Source organism: Falco cherrug, chromosome 3 (genome assembly GCF_023634085.1).
Source record: "Falco cherrug isolate bFalChe1 chromosome 3, bFalChe1.pri, whole genome shotgun sequence".
Lineage (NCBI taxonomy): Eukaryota > Metazoa > Chordata > Aves > Falconiformes > Falconidae > Falco > Falco cherrug.
This window is the reverse complement of record NC_073699.1, coordinates 98249379-98263914: the sequence shown is the minus strand read 5'-3', so window position 1 is coordinate 98263914 and position 14536 is coordinate 98249379. Positions and strand designations below refer to the sequence as shown.

Here is a 14536-nt window from a genome sequence, read left to right as displayed (position 1 = left end):
TACAATCAGGATCCATGCCTTGCTGACTCTGGGTGCTGCATATTCACGGCAACAAATAACGCTCTTGCTCTGCTGTTTCCCAGCAAAGGCACTATGTACAAGACTAAAATCCAAGTAAAAAAGTGATCTCACCTTTAGCCCCTTATTCCCCCACCAGAACAAAACCACTTAAATTCCTTTGAATTTTCTTGATAATACAAGTATCTATGCTTCTAAGGACTGTATTTCATTTTAGTTTCCCTTGGTTATAGTTTTTTTTTAAACACGTGTGTTTACAGTAAGGACAGAACAGCTAAAGAGGATCTGCTTTCTTCCTAAAAAGGAAGAGGGCAATTAATGAGATTTGATCCATCAGTTTCATGTCTTATTTGTCCTATTTGATCACTTAAATATAATGGGCACCCAAACTGCATGTTAGATACAAGCCAATAGCTAGATGTGCAGCTGTTGTGGCCTCACATGCTAATAATCATTTTTTAAACAGCCTTGCAAAACTAGTGCATATTTTACAAGCTTAGGCATTAAATTTTCCCTTCCCATTTTATCATAATGATACACAAGAATATTTAGCAAGGTTTTATTTGCTGTGGGAAAGAGAGGCAGCATTTTCTAGGTCATTTTAAGAATATCTTTAACTTTAACCAGTGAGGAATGATGGGTAAGAAAGGCATAAGTGGTGACAACCGAGTTGATGTTAATCATAATCCTTATGTAGGTGTCTTTATGAAAAAGTGTGACAGCTGATAAATGCAGCAGCTTTTATCTACATCCCATTAAACTCTTAAAATGCAATAAAGGTCCAAGCCAATCTTGTTTGATATCGCCCCATGATAAGATGCAAATTAATAAAAGTTCTGCAGAAGAAAAACTCCCTGGCTAAAGCATACAAGGTATTTAAAGTTGTGCGAAATGTAATTTTAAACAGAAAAAGCATACAAACCTCATACTTACTGAGATTAAAACTGGAGACTTTCGTATTTATTAATTGCAATGATTAAAGTGCTTAATACAGTTCTAACGTTTTGTAATACCAATAGCATGGGGTTTTTTTGCCTGTAGATGGTGCAGTAGGGCAGCAAAGTTACTAAGTTTTTCTTTAAATAAAGATTAAATTGGGTTTGAAAGCTAGTCATTAACAGATGTTCATGGTTTAGAAATATTTTTCCAGTTTAAGATTTGTAGCAAGATTTCCACATAATACAAAAATGTCAAGGAAAGCCCAGAAAACAAAGAAAATGCCATTTGGTTATGTAATGGTTTTTTTCTTAATTAATGATGTGCTTTTCATTTCTTACATATAGCAATGGCAGTGTGCTTGTTTAAACAGGCTTTGGGCACCAAATAAATACAAAAAAACCCCCCCAAACATTACCAGGGTTAGAAAAGGCAGTGTCCTGAACTTTTTCCATAAGCAGGAAACGGGACTTTCAGGACTTTAGCCTTTCTTATGCCTGAGGGACGGATCAAATTAATGGTGTTAAGCGCAAGAGAACTATTTTTTTTTATTTTATTTTAATTTTTGCTGTGTTAACCACCTGGATCCCAAGTAACAAAACTCAGGGATAAACCTAAAACTCACAAATTCCACAAGAAATAGGTTAACATCAAGGAAGCAGCATGTTGATACAGATACATTAAAAATAAATATTAAAGAGGCAAACAGCAATATTAGTATCTGCACTGTCCCAGCAGTGCTGTGACTGCTGTATTGCATACTGTAACATCAGCTGCTGGCATGAAAAATGCTTGTGCAGAATTGCTTCTTGAATCCAGTGTTATCCTCTCTTTACATGAGGAGGTTGACTTGATAATGGATTCTTGGGAGTTTCTAGGCTAGAAATGATGGATGATGATCAGGTGCAAGCTTGCATTCAAGTTTGCAAACAACAGGGGGAGGAGGGAGTATGACCAGATAACATGGTGTGAAATTCTCATGCGCTGTCATGACAGTAGGTGATTTGCTGACAAAAAGTAATCTTCACCAGAAGATCATTTTTTGCTGAGTTCTTCTCAGCCCAAATCCTTCTGCAATTGTGCACTATTGCTTTTATTTATTTATTTGTAAATATAATTCCTTATTTACTGAGGCAGTTTTTCTACCTCACTTGAGTTGCTGTTTGGTCTAGCATCTTTTGGAAAGTCCTGGTAAACTGGTTTATGTCCAGTTAAGACAAAAGACCTCTATCCCTTCAATCCGAGATGGTGATGCCAAGTAGCCAGGCTGTCTAATGATTTTAGAGGAAAAGAGAGGCAAAACCATGGGCAGGCATGAGGCTCCAGGGCCAAAGTAAGATTTGGAAGGAGGAAAACATAGAAGAGGCCTTGGAAATACCCACCCCTCCCAAAAAGAGTGCAAGAAGCCATGAACACCACACCAAGGAACTTCTTCAGAGATGTAAGAAAAAAAGGATAGGGTCCGCTGCCAGACAGCCCCTGTCCTGTCAGGTGTTGTGGTGGTGTGGGTAACCACATGGGCATGGCTAGGAAGGGGCTGATGAAGTGACTTTGTGGGCTTGCAGGCAACGTGTATACAAGACAGAGACAAAACCTCATGAGAGCAGAGTCACAGCTTGAACGGAGAGCGTGACATGGAGCTCTGTCAGGCTGAACACACCCTGAGATGTGAGTTTTTGCGTTTAGTACCAACCTTTCTGGTTTCAGTACCAACCCTCAAAATGACCCTCTGTATGACTTGGGCCATGAGGGCTTACAACTCAATGACAAATTTCACCAGGTTTTGGTGGTAACCAATCCTAACAATGTTAATGGGAACCCACTATATGTGCTGCCTGAAGTCAGCTTGCTGTAAGTGCCAAATCAATGTAGGCTATGGCACTTTGCCACACTGAGTTTACTCCACAGCCCATTTCTCCCTGCAGTAGTATTAAGTAGGGACAACTCCCCCGAAGACAGTGGAGTTTTACTGCTATATAGCCAGTGAGATCATAATCAGAGTTCTGATGTGTAACTTGGTTAGGATTTTGCTTCATCCTCAAATTTGTCTTTCTATGCCTCTCTTGCATAAACAAGCTTTAATGGTTTGACCATCAAATGAAGTATTTAATTACTAGAATTTTTAAAGGCCCTTGAGATCTTGCAAGGGAAGATATTCTGTAATGACAAAGTAACATATGGAACCAGTGAATTGCAGAGTGGCTGAGGTTGGTACAGACCTCTAAAGACCATACAGTCCAACTCCTACTCAAGCAAGATCTGCCAAGGCACGTTGCCCCAGGACCGTGTCCAGTCAGGTTTTGAATGTCTCCAAGGACAGAGACTCCACAACTTCTCTGAGCAACCTGTGCCAGTGTTCCACCACCTTCACAGGAAAAAAAAAAAAAAAGTGGTTTCTTATGCTCAGAAGGAATTTCATGTGTTTCAGTTTGTGTATGTTGCTTCTTGTTCTGCCAGTGGGCACCACTGAGGAGAGCCTGGCTCCATGTATAAAGCTCTGTAACAGCAACAGAATACCTGTTACATCCTGTGAGATGGCTTAAAATTTCCATGGAGAGAATCTCACTTTCTGTTACAGTATGTGGGACTTGTATGTAATTCACAGAAATATCCGTTCGCAATGGGTAGTATACAACAGATTTTTGTCCCATCTAAATAAAATCTACAGACTTTTTTCGTAACAGTAAAGCTCTGCAGTAAACCAGACTTGGACCCGTGTAAGGCCAAAAGCTCTACCATGCAATGGTCCGCACTCTTTAATTAGTATCACACTCCTCTGGGCAATGTGGGCAGCTAGCACTCCGGCAGGTAGTCTGATGGCAGGTCAGGGAATAGCATCAGGCTATTTCCAATACGCAGTATGAGCGGAACCCCTTGAAGCTCACATATGGTACACGTGAGCCATACCCTGTCCCTTGCCTTGCAGGGACAGAGATGAGGCGTGGTCCATTTTATTTATCAGCAGAGACAGACTCTAAACTTACTCCATAAGCCAAGGAAGATCGAAGTCTCATTAAGTGCTGTGATTACTTACAATTAGCGCTTGAAACCTACTGAAATCAAATGGGAATGAATACTGCCAGCTACTCCTAGAGTAACTGTACCTCGAATGGGAGGTTGTTCTACTGAATTCAGCATGGGCCTGGGATTCAGCCTATGATTACTGGTCTACCCGAAGACCTTTGAATTTAATGACAATACTTATGGCATCTGAGTCGCTTCATAACAAGTGATCTTTGTGCGTGTAGCTGAAGTCTGCTTGGCAAGCTGTGTAAGTCAGGCGTGTCAGCCCCACTCCTCCCCTTTCTGGTGGCTATCAAAGCCAGCAAAAGCCTTAGCATAGATGCTGTAATACTAGTGATAGTTCAGAGAAACCCCCTTATCTCCACAACCAAAAGAAATCTTCTGCATGCATCTGCAGGGTTTACAGAGTTAGGTCTCTTGATCCATCCACTGGAAACGCTATTCAGTGTAGACAAGGCCCAAATTCAAACAGAATAATAAAAACAATTTACATTTCTCATAAGAAAAACAAGGCTATTTCCTCAAACGTAGTGCTTCTCCTTTGTAGTAAAAGATCTTCATCACACATGTCCTGCAGCATGTTGTTCTTCCCAGATACGGGATTTTACTGGGAAGTTTTGACACGCAGTTGTGGTGTGAGAGCGCTTGCCAGCCGCACAATGCTTTCACTACTGCTCACCACACTCCTTAAATGTGTGTGCTAATTATGTTACAGGCTCTATGTATGGAGCTATATAAGGCTATAGTATTTCCCTAGGGACCACAGCAAAGAAGTCAGCATGCGCTTTCAGTCGTGTCAGCTGTGCCTCTGCTGTGACCAGGCTTTCTGTTGATAAATAATGACAACCTCATTAAGCATTCACCCTAGAGGTGTTTCTCATGCTCAGAAGTGCTCCTACTTTAACATTATCAGTGAATGGTTTTTTCAGTATCAAGGAGTTAGTGAGGAAAGAGTTCTTATTTAAATTAGAAGAAAAATAAGCACGGATAAAGGGGGATGGTTTGAATGTCATATACAATTAACGTCATAACACAACAAATGCCTGACCTCCACCTAGACTTCATGTCATTGACCACAACCCTTTGAGTCCAGAAGTTCAGCCAGTTCTCAATGCATTTCATTGTCCTTTTAGCTAGACTGCACTTCATCAGTTCGTCCACAAAAATGTTACTGGGAGTCTGTCAAAAGCCTTGCCAAAGTCAAAATAAACCACATCCATTGCTCTCCCCTCATCCACTGAACTAGTCCTTTTATCGTAGAAGGTAATCAGGTTAGCTGAGTGTGATTTTGTCTTTGTAAACTCATGCCAACTGCCTCCAGTCACCTTCTTGTCCTTCATACATTTGGATATGGTTTCTACCATTATTTGCTCCATCACTTTCCTAAGCATCAAAGTGATGGTACTGTAGTTACCCAGATCCTTCCTCCTCCCTACTCTTCTCAAAGACAGGACTAACATTTGCTTTTTATAGTCCTCAGAAACTGTCCCCCACTCCATCCCAACTTGATCCTGCTCTACTGTGGGCAAGCAAGTCTTCACTGCTCCTGACTTTCCAACAGGTCTGAAGGGCCTGGGATTCCTGAGGTAAATCTTAGTGAAGAAGCCAATGAGTACCTCAGCTTCTTCCACATCCTTTGTAACCAGGTCCCATCTGTGAACTCTTTTCTATTATGATATACAACAGCAGTTACAATTACAATAACAGGATGAAAACCACAAGGACAACAGTAACTCTTAGATAGTCATAGGCTGAAGTCAGATATTTCTCCTTAAGATGTGGTTGGATGGGGCTGTGAGCAATCTGATCTAGTCAAAGATGTCCCTGCCCGTTGCAAGGGGTTGGATTAGATGATCTTTAAAGGTCCCTTCCAACCCAAACTCTTTGCATTATTATGGTCACTGTTCCTTCTTCTCAAAAAAAACCCCCAAGTTTAGAATACTGTCACAATACCTACAAAGATACACTGCTGTTGCTCTTTTCAGCTACGGTGGCTGAAAAGTTCTCTTCCAAGCGCATTGTTCCATCTGCTTTTAAGTATAAATAGAAAACAATGAAGAAGAGCTCTGAAGGGAAGTAACTGAAATAATTTACATATGCTAATTTCTGGAATCAGTGATAGCTCATTTGCACTTACAGGATAAATACTGAAACTGCATACAGCCTGGCTGAACAGCTCTTTCTTCCACAGCACAAAGATATATTATGGGATTGCTGCAGGTGTAAAGAGGAATAGCAAAGATATGTAACAAGGTGATCTTAATTTCTGGCTATGATATTAATGTGATTACTCATCATGTCCCTTCTGGTGTCCATACTTCAGAAAGGACACCGAAAATGACAAGAGGTGGTTCAACAAGAAACCATAATTTTAATTACAGAAGATATACCCCCGGGTAAGAAACTGGAGGATTTCAAACTTTGTACATTTTCAAGAACGCTAGAGCTGATCTGAGAAACCTAGCTAGTCTGTTGGTATGTGTACATGGGGAAAATACTAGATATTAGCAGATACTGTAGTCCACAGAAAAAAATAGCATGGTGAGTTCTGTGAGTGGAAACGAAAAATACTGGAAATAAGAAACAGCATCAGGCATGGATTTTCTGGGGCTTACAAGTACCACTGCTAGCCTCCATCTCCTGCTCCCCACAGCAGTGCTGACCTTTCGAATGCACAGTGCAGCGCAGTGGCTTCTTTCTTTCTTTCTTCTCAGCATCACATGCCTGCCATGAGGGCAAAGAGAAGACATGGTGCCAGGCACAGACAGAAGGCATTTGTTTTTTCTCCATTCTCAACCCTCTGCTACAGGCATGCCACTCTCACAGGACCCATTTTCATCAGTACTCTCTGCTCCTGAACAAAATGTTAATTTATGATGGAACAGCAAATGGTGGGAGCTGCGGCTATCTGTCTGGAGTATGAATTTTAGTAGTTCTGTTATATTGTTGAAGCCAGTGGAGAAACCACCAAGTGAATGGCCTCTGTTATGCAGACAACACTAATTACAAAGGGTCCTGTTTCACCTGAGTATTTCTGTGGGAAATACCCAGAGTGGTGAGGCTCTCCTGAAACATCATCTGGAGTTCTGAAGCCTCAAGACTTCCTGGAAACTAGATTCAGGACCTCTCAACCTGGACATTCAAACCACAAGCACCCAAATGCCCTGCCTGCTGTGTAAAGCCTGGGCCTCATGCTGGGTCATACTGAATTATCTGTGATGCTTGTGCCGAGCGGTGTAGAAGTAGGGTAAGGTGTTGACCACATGTGTGCGATTTTCAGATAAAGCAGAGAGCACCACCTCATCCTGCAAACTGCCTGCGGAAGGGAAGCCAGCCATGATCTTCCTTCGCTTCGTTTCCAGTCACTGACAGGGCTTAGCTCATGCTTCTAAAGAAGTCCGAATCATACAACCCCTTGAACTTCACAGAAATACAGTTTAAGGCTCAAAGCTCCTGTGGAAGTTCTATGATACCTGGTAACCCTGTATCGATCCTTGTACCAAGAGGTGTAGATGGAGCCAGCATATGTGCAATCCTACTGCTACGGGGGTGTTGTGGAACAGTGGCTAGCCATTGAAAACAGACCGTATAAAGTCACAAATCAGACTCCTCCATGCTTTGAAGGCAAATAAACCCCCAAAACCCAAAAAAGCCCCGTTGCTTCTCTACATGTACTAAAATTGGAAATGATTGCGCAGAGGCAGTCCAGGTGGCTGGTGCTGTGCCCACTCTCCTATGACCAACCAGCTGCACATTTCTCAACGTTTCTAACGCCCAAAACACACAACCAGCCCCTCGCTTTGCACTCAGGTGGGGAGCCCCCCCCCAGCCCCTCGCTCCGCAGTCCGGTGTGTGGGGAGCCCCCCCCCAGCCCCTCGCTCCGCAGTCGGGTAGGGGTCCCTGGAGCCGGGCAACGGTCGGCTTTACGAGAATGGCGGGCAGGGAGGGGGCCAGGCTTGCGCTCATAGCTGAGCGCCTCGGAACGCCGGATTTACACTAGAGCCCAGGGGCGCCAAAGGCCGGGCTTCTAGTTGCCGGCACAAAGTTTTGGGACGTGCCGCAGCCGCCTCAGAAAGGCTGGGGAGCGTCGGCAGCCGCCGTCACTCGGGCCGCCTCAGGAGCGGGCGGTGGAAGGCGCCGGGGGGGCAAGATGTCGGGCAAGACGCCCGGCAGCAGCGGCGGCGGGCCCGGCGGCCGCCCGCTCGGTCACATGGAGGCGCCATTTCCTCTGCCCTTGCTTTGCCCTTAAGGCCGCTGTGCCGGTGCCCGCGCCTCACCCCGCACGGGCGGGCGCCGCGCTTCCCTCTCCGTTCCCCCTCTCTGTTTCCCCCCAGCCTGGTGGAGAGGCTCTGGCGGGAGAAGGGGCAGGGGGCGGCCGGCTGCTCGGCCCCAAGCGGCCCTCTCCTAATAAAGCGATGGGGTCTGGGCCGCGGCGCCGCGCTCCCCGCGCCCTATAAATAGGCTCCGTGCGCGGCCCCCCGGCTCCGGCCGGCGCGGCTCTGCAGGCGGCGCGGCGCAGCGCAGCGCAGCGAGCACGGCGGGGCCGCCACTGCCGCCGCCAGCAGAGCCCCGGCGCCCCAGCAAGATGCCCCGGGTAGACGCAGACCTCAAACTGGACTTTAAAGATGTCCTGCTCAGACCTAAAAGAAGCAGCCTCAAAAGCAGATCAGAGGTGGGGGCATTCAAAGCCAGCATGCTTTTTCTCCGTTCTCAGCGCCTAACTTCCTTAACCCTCCTTCCCTCCCTGCTTTATTTTTATTCCCCAGGCTAACGTAGCAATGCCCTCCCCGAGCGAAACGCCGTGGAAGTGGCGGGGGGGATGCCACTGCTCCCGGGACGAGGGCAAGACGGGGCCGGGTTGCGGAGCCCCCCTCGCCCGCTGGCGAGCCCCGGCGGCGGGCGCTGCCCTCCCCCGCTCCCAGCAAAAATAAAAACGGCAGCGGGAGGGGAGGTGGGGGGGTGTTTGCTCCTGACAGGTGCCTCTGCGGATTTACTGCGGCGCAGAGCGGGGGGTGACCTCCGGTTCGGTGGGGGCTGCCAGCCGTAGGTGACCCGGCAGCTCTGCCAGCCCGTCCCCGGGGCGGGGGGCTCCCGGTTACGCGCCCCGCGGCTTGGGCTGGCAAAAGCACCCTCGCCCCCCGCCTCGGGGTTGTGGGCAGCGCTGGTAGCGAGTAACAGCCCTGTGCTTTTTAAAAAACAGTAGGAATAAACAACAACCAGCCAAGATGCTGGGGAGGGCTTCCCAGAGCATGGGGTGCCCTCAGGTGGGAGTGTGGGGCCGTGGGGGGTGGGCTTCACCCGTGTAGCCCCTCGACCTGCTGCGTGACCTGGGGCTCTGCCGCCCGGCTGGCCCAGGGCTGCTGTTAGCCACGGGTGTTGCTGTGATTACTTCTCAGCAGGGATCAGGAAAGACCCCAGGAAATCCCATGAGGATTGCCTCTACCCAAAAAAAATGGCAGCCTGTAGACTGAAGGTGCCTTCTCGTTTACCTCACGTAACCCCAAGATTAACGAAGGGTTTAGTTTGACTAATGAAGGAATTACGTTGTGTTGGGGGATGGAAAGAGGATTAAGCTTTTCTCCAGGGGAAGCAGAGTTGTAAGAGAGTCTGAGACAACCTAAGCGAGGTAGAAGGGCAAGGCTGGAAAGAGAAGCAGGATGGCCATGTTTATTACAGGCCTATGCCCGGCAGTTCTGAGGTTAACAACTAAGCAAAACATTTTTGCCATTATGAAGGTGTAAGACTGGAGAGGCCCGCTCACTAGCAAGGTGATCTCAGGCTAGTTGTTTCTAATTTGCAAAGAACAGTGTCCAGGCTGAGTAACTCCTCATCGCGTGCAATTGCTGCTCGCGAGGCCTGTAGGCCCCTTCCAGCCATTTGCTTGGAGACCTCTAGTCCCTCTTCGAACTCCCTGTGCTGGCCTGCAAACAGGTGGAGCTCTGCTCCAGCCAGTGACACAGCGCTTCTTGAAGTGCAGTGTTTTGTATATTTAGCTTATATATTAGGCAGGCTGTGGAGAGAAAGGCTGCTGGGAAGGGAAAGTGATAGGAGGAACGCGAGCTGATAGGGCGCGTTTGTACCGGGTGGCTGTGATGAACTGTTAAAAACATTTCACATGAGAAAAAAATGCATGTCAGGAGGGGGTCAGTGAAAACCGATGAAGGTCAAGAAATTGGACACTATCACTGAGGCTGTAGCAACAGGAATAAACAGTGTCTGTGAGAGCCAGATCTGAAATGGACAGCCCCAGTCTGCTTCAAAACAAGAATATAAATAAATAGTTCTGGCAGAGGAACAGAGGCAGCATACTACAGTGCCTGTTACCCAGCAAGCTGCTGCTTTGAAGCTTGTATCAGCAAGCGTCTGCTTCTCTGGTGTGAATGCCTTATTTTGCGCAAGGGTCGCTTTTTATGCAGTAACTAGGATTAAGTCATCATCTTAGAGAGGCAGTTTGGGGTGTTTGCAGCTCTTCTTGTAGGTCTGCTATGTCGGTACTTGGTTTTGATTCCTTGTACTGTCTTCATTTTCCATGATTGCTTTCTGGTTTTTAAAAAGTAGTAGAAAATTTGGGGCTTGAATTAAACTATCAGAATTGGTTAAAGCAATGATCGGAGTGGGAGCAGAATTATCTGTTTGTGTGGTCTCTGTACTCATGTAGGCTGCTGTTCTTGCCTTTGCTAGACTTGGCTTTGCAAGCTGTCCTTTTTAAGTTCACCAGACAAGTGTTACGTAGGAAGTCTAGTCGTTAATTTAAATTTGTATATTCAAATAAGTCCGAGGAGCTTTAACAGAACAGCCAATGTCCTAGTACTTTCATATGTCAAGGGTCTAGATAGGAGTTACAAAATACAATTCATTATGTTCTTTCTAAAGAAACTTTTACTGTTGTTGAGTGGTGCACAATCCTAAAGTCAGAGTTTATTTTCTCTTAATGCATAGAATATTAAGCTATAAATTAGCTGTTACAACTCAGGAGAGAGACAAAGAGATGGTCAGAAGTGCTTCTAGAGGAGCTAAGGAAAACCAGTTAGCTTTGTGATGCTCCTTGGCGTGTTCATCTTGAATACACAGTTGATCTCTTCACGATAGTATCATAATATGCTAACTTAGTTACAGAGAATAGCAGCCAGAATGATCAGCAGTATTGACTGATTTCCACAAAGGGAAAAAAAATTAAACATACTGGGACTATTCATTATGGTGAGGCTGTGAAGGGCATGCTAGAAGTATGAAGTAAGGAGTGGAATGCAAATGGTGAAACTGAGAAGTGGCTGTTGGTTGCCTCTCACAAAACAAAAAGGAAGCACTGAATGTAATTATCAGGCAAAGGTCGTAGTTTTTATGCAGTGTATAATTAATCTTTGAAATGTATTGCTGTGGGATACTGGAGAGGCTAAGAGTGTGAAGGATTAAAAAAATTACAAGGCAAGCTCTTTTCCATGACTGGCTATTAAGTTAAGTGGATTGGAGGAGACATTTGTCTTTGCATGTCTCCAAACATCAGCTTCTTGGGACCTGGGAAGGTAAACTAGGAAAAGTGTCTTTCAAAACATACCTCGTTCTTATGTTCCCTTCCCAGACATCTGGTACTGGCTGTTGGAGAACTCGGGCACCACATAAACATCTCCAATCCACTGTGCCATTTCTCCTGTTCTTATGGAACAAAAGCCTCATTAGAGAAAGCCCCGCAATTATCCCTACTGAATTCCTGCCATCACAGTATTATCAATTGTGTGGATAATTGCGTGAGATCCATCTGGCCGGCTGGCTAAAGGAAGCCATGTATGAGAAGTTACAGTAAGCGGAGGTGAGAAGCACTGAAAGAGTAATGGCCTTGTGTTCCCTGCGTAGCTTTACGTCTTGCCTCAGTCTTTTCTTAAACGTACCTTCTTCTCTACTTCTTTCTCAAATTCATTTGAAAGAGATGTTTTTCCTCTGTAAAACTGTGAGGCAATGGTATGGTGCTATTGTCTGTGTAGAACTGGATGTGTGATACTCTTGTCTTACCCTCCTCTCACTCCCCCCACCCCCCACCCCCGGTTCTAGTCAATTTCATTAAAAGGGAGTGAAATATATCACATTTTCATACTTATTTCATACCTATCTTCTTCATACTATTTTCTCATATCAGCTGCAGCTGAAATTCCCATAAGAATGTTATGTCATCAGTGATGGGTGGAGAACTGAGCCTTTCTGATAGTCAATGGGAAGGGTGAGTTGCTCACCAAAGTGACCCTTCCCTTAGGAGATTATAAAAATGAGAACCTGTTTCACAATATATGACTGAGGCACCAAGTTCTTTCTCTTACACATATCAGTAATAATCCCCTCTACCATATTAATCAATCATAATGTAGCCTGCAATGTGACGGTTCTCAAAATATGTTGTAAATAAATAATCGGAGTCCTACATTTTTTATATTGCTTCCTTTCTGGTGGTGGATTTCAGTTCATGTCTCCGAATGTTCCTGGATTAAAGCTGAAGTGAGGAGTAATGAAGACTAGTAACAGTGAAAATGAAGGCTCTTTCATAAAGAGTCTAACCTAATGTCTTTCAGTTGTGCATTTCTTAGAGTTATTTTTCCCCCTTTTGCAAGATGCTAAGTAGACAAGTGGGAACTGATCTAAATTTGAGATTGCCTCTTGCAAATCTAAGGAACAAAATTCCTCATGTTACCATGGTCATTTGAGGATGCTAAAGAAGAAACACCTTTGAAGGTGAAGACTGATGCAGTTGTAAGAAATTTGAAACTAGCATCCTCATGGTTTAATAAGCCAGGGTATGATTGTTCATAATTATATGGCAAGAGTGCTGCTAACCATAGCCAAAAATAAGCGCTTGCTTTATTATATTGTCATTTGCATTTAAGACTGGGACAAAGTCCTCCCTGACTTGGAGACAGAGGGAGTTTCAGTTGTGACTTCTGTGGAGTTAGGACTTCAACTTGGGTTTCTCAGGCAGCCAAACAAACAGCTGAGGCTACTTCTATATAAAATAATCCGCAGTCCTTTTGTCCTTTCTGTGCTTTCCAACCCTTGCTGACTTGTTTCTTTTTTATCAGCAAGAACTCTATAACACAGAAAACTTCATTTTACTTTTATATTTTATTTCTTACTTGTAAGGCAGAAGTTGTAACAAAATAAATTGAGGTAACCTAAATAATTCTATGGTTCTATGATAACAGTGGAATGGAAGGAGGAGGAACAGGAAACATGAGGAAAATTAAGCGGCAGTGTCTAAACGTTCTGTATCTGAAGTCAGAGGCAAAACTATTGTTAGATTGCAGTTACTTAAAATAACATGTGCCTATTCATTGCAGGTCGACCTCACGCGCACCTTCACCTTCCGCAACTCCAAGCAGACATACACAGGAATTCCTATTATAGTGGCAAACATGGACACTGTGGGGACATTTGAAATGGCTGTGGTTATGGCGAAAGTAAGTCTTAATTCTCATTTATGCAACAATTTGGAAGCCACTGGGTGACAATGAGCAGCTTTTGTTAATTTTTAGCTATGTTTGTTGGAGAATGGGGGGACATGAGTTAAAAATATCCAGAACAAGAAGGTGCGGTTTTACTGCAAAGCAGCTGTGCTTTTACAGCAGTACAGTTACCAGAGACAGAGCTTCAGATGGAAGATAGTTTTAGTGGAGATGCTTACTGGGAAGCTTCCGCCTTGGGTGTAGCTTAGCTTCAGGTGGAGCTCCTAAGAGCTTAGGTTTTGAGGTCTGTGCTGTGCTCCCTTCCAGAAAAAAATGAACTCACAACAGTTTTGAAAGTGTAGGTTACTGGATAAAGCTGCAGCAGTTAGGAGTCTCTAGTTAATTAGCTTCTGGCCTCAAGGTTCACCTTCATTTCTTGCAGTGCTTATTAAGCACATTCAAAATATTGACCATAACTTCATGAAACATATCAGAAACCTGATCCTGAAAGGTCAGCTAAATATGCTAAGTTACCTTTGAAGAGCCGTTTGGAGTTGCCTGGTCTGTTCACTGTTACTGTTACTTTCAAGCAGGATGAGCCTGTACTTAAAATGGGAATTTCTGGTATGTCGTTATCCCACAGCTGAGGGAAAGATGACTAACTTGGACGTTAATATCAGTTTTCTTATTTTTGCTAGCATGCAATGTTCACTGCAATTCACAAGCATTATTCTTTGGAAGAATGGAAACTGTTTGCTGCCAATCACCCAGAATGCCTTGAGGTACATTTTCATACTGTAAATTATTATGGTTTATTGCTTTGTTCCGAACTTGCATACACTGTAGTCTCTTGGGAGTACTGTTGTCAAGTGAGGTTTTGGGGAATGAAGATACTTGCTGTTTTTAAATGCATCAAAAGAAGTGCTTGTCCTGCTTTAAAAATAATAGCTATGCAAGTCCATTATGAAAGTGCTTATATTAAGATGCAAAAAAGCAAAGTTTGTATATGTCTGGAATGAAAACACAGAAGTATCCTGAACGAAGAAAAAGAAAATACTTGGGAATAGGTCTAACTGCTTCTGTTGCTGTTGGGAGCTGTGGTAGTGCTAGTGAGGGAGAAGGCTCAGACCACC

The 14536-nt window shown here is 44.5% G+C and overlaps 1 protein-coding gene across 3 annotated transcripts in view; it reads left to right on the top strand.

Annotated features, from left to right (window-relative positions):
• Nucleotides 1–8227: 8227 nt before the first annotated feature.
• The window catches only part of GMPR (guanosine monophosphate reductase), a 49695-nt gene continuing 43386 nt past the window's right edge, over nt 8228–14536 (top strand). Inside the window, exons 1-3 of one of the 3 annotated variants that reach the window (XM_005434908.4) lie at nt 8228–8650; nt 13299–13418; nt 14102–14185. In XM_005434908.4, the coding sequence (XP_005434965.1) occupies nt 8564–8650; nt 13299–13418; nt 14102–14185 (291 nt within the window). In that variant the 5' untranslated portion in view covers nt 8228–8563. Of the gene's footprint in view, nt 8651–11661; nt 11786–12133; nt 12191–13298; nt 13419–14101; nt 14186–14536 lie in introns of those variants that run through there. The other 2 variants (XM_055705412.1, XM_027799160.2) reach the window with 2 other exon arrangements.